This window comes from Glandiceps talaboti, chromosome 11, assembly GCF_964340395.1.
Source record: "Glandiceps talaboti chromosome 11, keGlaTala1.1, whole genome shotgun sequence".
Classification (NCBI taxonomy): domain Eukaryota; kingdom Metazoa; phylum Hemichordata; class Enteropneusta; family Spengelidae; genus Glandiceps; species Glandiceps talaboti.
The window spans coordinates 8,176,259-8,179,645 of NC_135559.1; the positions used below are offsets into that span (position 1 = coordinate 8,176,259).

A 3,387-nucleotide genomic window follows, 5' to 3' on the forward strand; every position below is an offset into this window, starting at 1 on the left:
AAAATTGATGAAAATATGACATTAAAAATGTAACCATAATTATGTTACTTTGATTAACTTCAAAATAGTGCATGGTTCATTCGGATGTGCCGGCTCCCATCTGCGCAAGCGTACTAATGATCTAAATTGATACATTATTTTATTTCAATTCTTGTAGAACGGTTGCAGACCAACTTAAAAGAGGTGAAATGGTAGAGGCTGAGACGTTTGATTGCGTCACGATATTTTTCAGTGACATTGTTGGGTTCACAGCAATGTGTTCCGTGAGTACACCGATGCAAGTGGTGACCTTTCTGAATGACCTTTATACATCATTCGATGCTGTAATTGATAACTTTGATGTATACAAGGTAAGCACAACAAACAAACATACAAAATATACCAGTGAAAGTGAAACAGAACATTGCTGGTGTTGGAAAAACGTCTACTAACATTGCGACACGTTACCATGTAGCTCAAGAAAACCCGTGCCAACATTGCTACATTTCATTGGTGTGACACGACAGAACTCTTAATTTTTTACGTTTTCTTTGTGTGAGCTACCGTTAGACGATTCACATGCCTAAAAATGATTAAAATGTATCAATTGTACTTAAATATTTGTTGCGCCAGGTGATACAATGTAGCAAGAATGTTTAATACATAGAAACATGTTTGTCGCAGTAGTCGATAAAAAGTAACATTTGATTTTTATAGTAAGATTTTTCCAGTTCGACGACTTCTGTTTACGATTTACCGGTTTCTGTTGTACTAATCAACTAACACAAACACTTTAATCAACACAGAAGTGATTTTTAACGTTTAGAAGATTTTAAGTTGATAGTATTAGGTAAATAAATTATTGTTACACTGTCGAAAAATGATAACATTACCTTAAGATCTTTAATGGCAGAACTCTCCATGACCATGTTAGTTTGTTACATTATATATATAGTGGTCACAATAAACAGCGCCATCTATCATGGAGTGAACCAGACTAACGAATTACAGTCGAAAGCTCTTAGTTAATCAAATTATGGCGTGTGCGCATTGGTTAACTCTCGATTTCGTATGCTCTATTACTAGTCTGAGAAAAAGATTTCTATAATTGGAGCGTATTTAGAAAAATACCAAATAGTTTCCACTACTTACATATAAACATTCATTATTCATAAAGATTGAAACAATAGGCGATGCATATATGGTTGTTTCCGGATTACCTGTCCGAAATGGTCATTTCCACGCAAGAGAAATCTCCAAAATGGCCTTGACCTTACTGAAGACAATTTCGTCACTGAAGATCCGTCATCGGCCCGACGATCAGCTCAAACTACGTATAGGAGTTCATTCGGGTAATCTTACTTTTTCATAATATCTCTCAATAATTTCATTCGCAATTTTTAAAAAATGAATTCCTGCTCGTAAATATCACATACCTTAATTCGAAAGACACTGCAGTATTCCTGTTATAACATATTAAACAGCTCTAAATGTATAAAACAAAATATCGTAAACACAGCTGAAGAATCGGTCAAGGAGATTTCCACAGTTGAAATGATTTTGTAAAACTGGTTATTTTAATAAAGTTATTTAGGCAGAAGGGATATATTTGCCTATGTCTGGACTCAAACGTTTTTATACAGGGCGTTTGTCCTACACATGAGCAATGCTAGCTAAGAAATATCTATTGAATTGTTTTAAATATATTGGATTTTACGAACTGAACAACTTTAATAGCATGACTAGAATATTTGATAATGTGTGTTTATGTTTCGTCTTTCAAGGCCCAGTCGTTGCTGGGGTCGTTGGTCTAAAGATGCCACGTTATTGTCTATTTGGAGATACTGTAAACACAACCTCAAGGATGGAATCCAATGGCTTTCGTAAGATGCTGTCTCATTTCCTACGTCATCACATTCGCAACTAAAACACATATATCAACTGCAAGATTATTTGAATTCATTTCATTATATTAACCTACAATGTGAACTTCACAATATAATATTAATCATTGGGTCCCCCCCCCCTCTTGTAATAAGCAGAATTGATCCCGATTGTAAAACAGCGAAAAGGCATAAGACTGAAACACACATAAGCTTACACATGCATGCATGCTCGCACGCATGCACACATACATACATACATGCATACATACATACATACATACATACATACATACATACATACATACATACATACATACATACATACATACATACATACATACATACATACAGGCACACACAGCCACACACAGCCACACACACACACGCACACACACATACATACATACATACATACATACATACATACATACATACATACATACATACATACATACATACATACATACATACATACAGGTACGCGCGAACACACACACACACACACACACACACACACACACACACACACACACACATGCACATGCACACGAACAAACGGCACTATCTGACCAGTTTCATTCATTTCACACAATGCCCAACTAGTTCCGCATCATTTTGTTTTCATAAAGAACATTCCCTTAAAGTCGAACCACGCATGTGCAAACGACACTTAAAAGTAAAGAAGTAAGAATCATTTCGAACACACAAACCGTTTATTTGAACTAGCAAATGACATTGCCTTGGTTTTATTTTAGCTATGAAAATTCACCTAAGTCCTGCTACAAAGGAATTATTGGACCGCATAGGTGGCTTTAATGTATCAGTCAGAGGGGAGGTTGAGATGAAGGTAAGAGTTAATAAGTACTACGGAAGTTGGCGAAATTATTGAAGTGACGATTTCCAGTTTTTCTAAAAAAAAAAATATGAAAAATAAGAACATGTTACAAAGCTAAATATTATGTACATATATATCCTGGTCGTGTTCTTGTTATTGAAAACAAGCAAATAAACGAAACACATACATATCATTAACGTAAATCATTCACACACGTGCACACTCACCCCCACCCCGCCCCCACACATGCACAACATTACATTTCATCCATGGTTATACCCTATGCATGCACTGGTAGGTTGACATTTCGTTATACGATCAGTAAATAAGACCCCTATAGTCTAGTGCTTTGAAGTTGCACCTAAGAACTCCAGTCTAACTAACATTGTTTTCTATTTCAGGGAAAAGGGAAAGTCACAACTTTTTGGCTCAACAATAATAACTCTTAAAATATCAATTGATCACAAACACAAAGGTAACGCGTCAAGACACAGGTTTCACAGATTTTAAGCATGCAGTTAGAACAGGAGTCGACCATTAGTATTATAAACCAGGACCAACACTGCCAGTCTCTAACACAAGTGCGAAGACATCACTGTCACACCACAACCATTTATGTCATTACCAGCACCACTCTCACCACGACTAACACCAACACCACTACTACCATCAGCACCGCCACTACTG

At 36.2% G+C, this 3,387-nt stretch overlaps 1 protein-coding gene across 1 annotated transcript in view; it reads left to right on the forward strand.

The window, feature by feature from the left end:
* Positions 1-3,149, forward strand: part of LOC144442760 (atrial natriuretic peptide receptor 2-like) — a 21,772-nt gene extending 18,623 nt beyond the window's left edge. The window contains exons 17-21 of the mRNA XM_078132133.1: positions 158-350; positions 1,157-1,331; positions 1,764-1,862; positions 2,621-2,712; positions 3,102-3,149. Coding sequence (XP_077988259.1) covers positions 158-350; positions 1,157-1,331; positions 1,764-1,862; positions 2,621-2,712; positions 3,102-3,149 — 607 coding nt within the window. The remainder of the gene's footprint in view (positions 1-157; positions 351-1,156; positions 1,332-1,763; positions 1,863-2,620; positions 2,713-3,101) is intronic.
* The last annotated feature ends 238 nt before the right edge of the window (positions 3,150-3,387 follow it).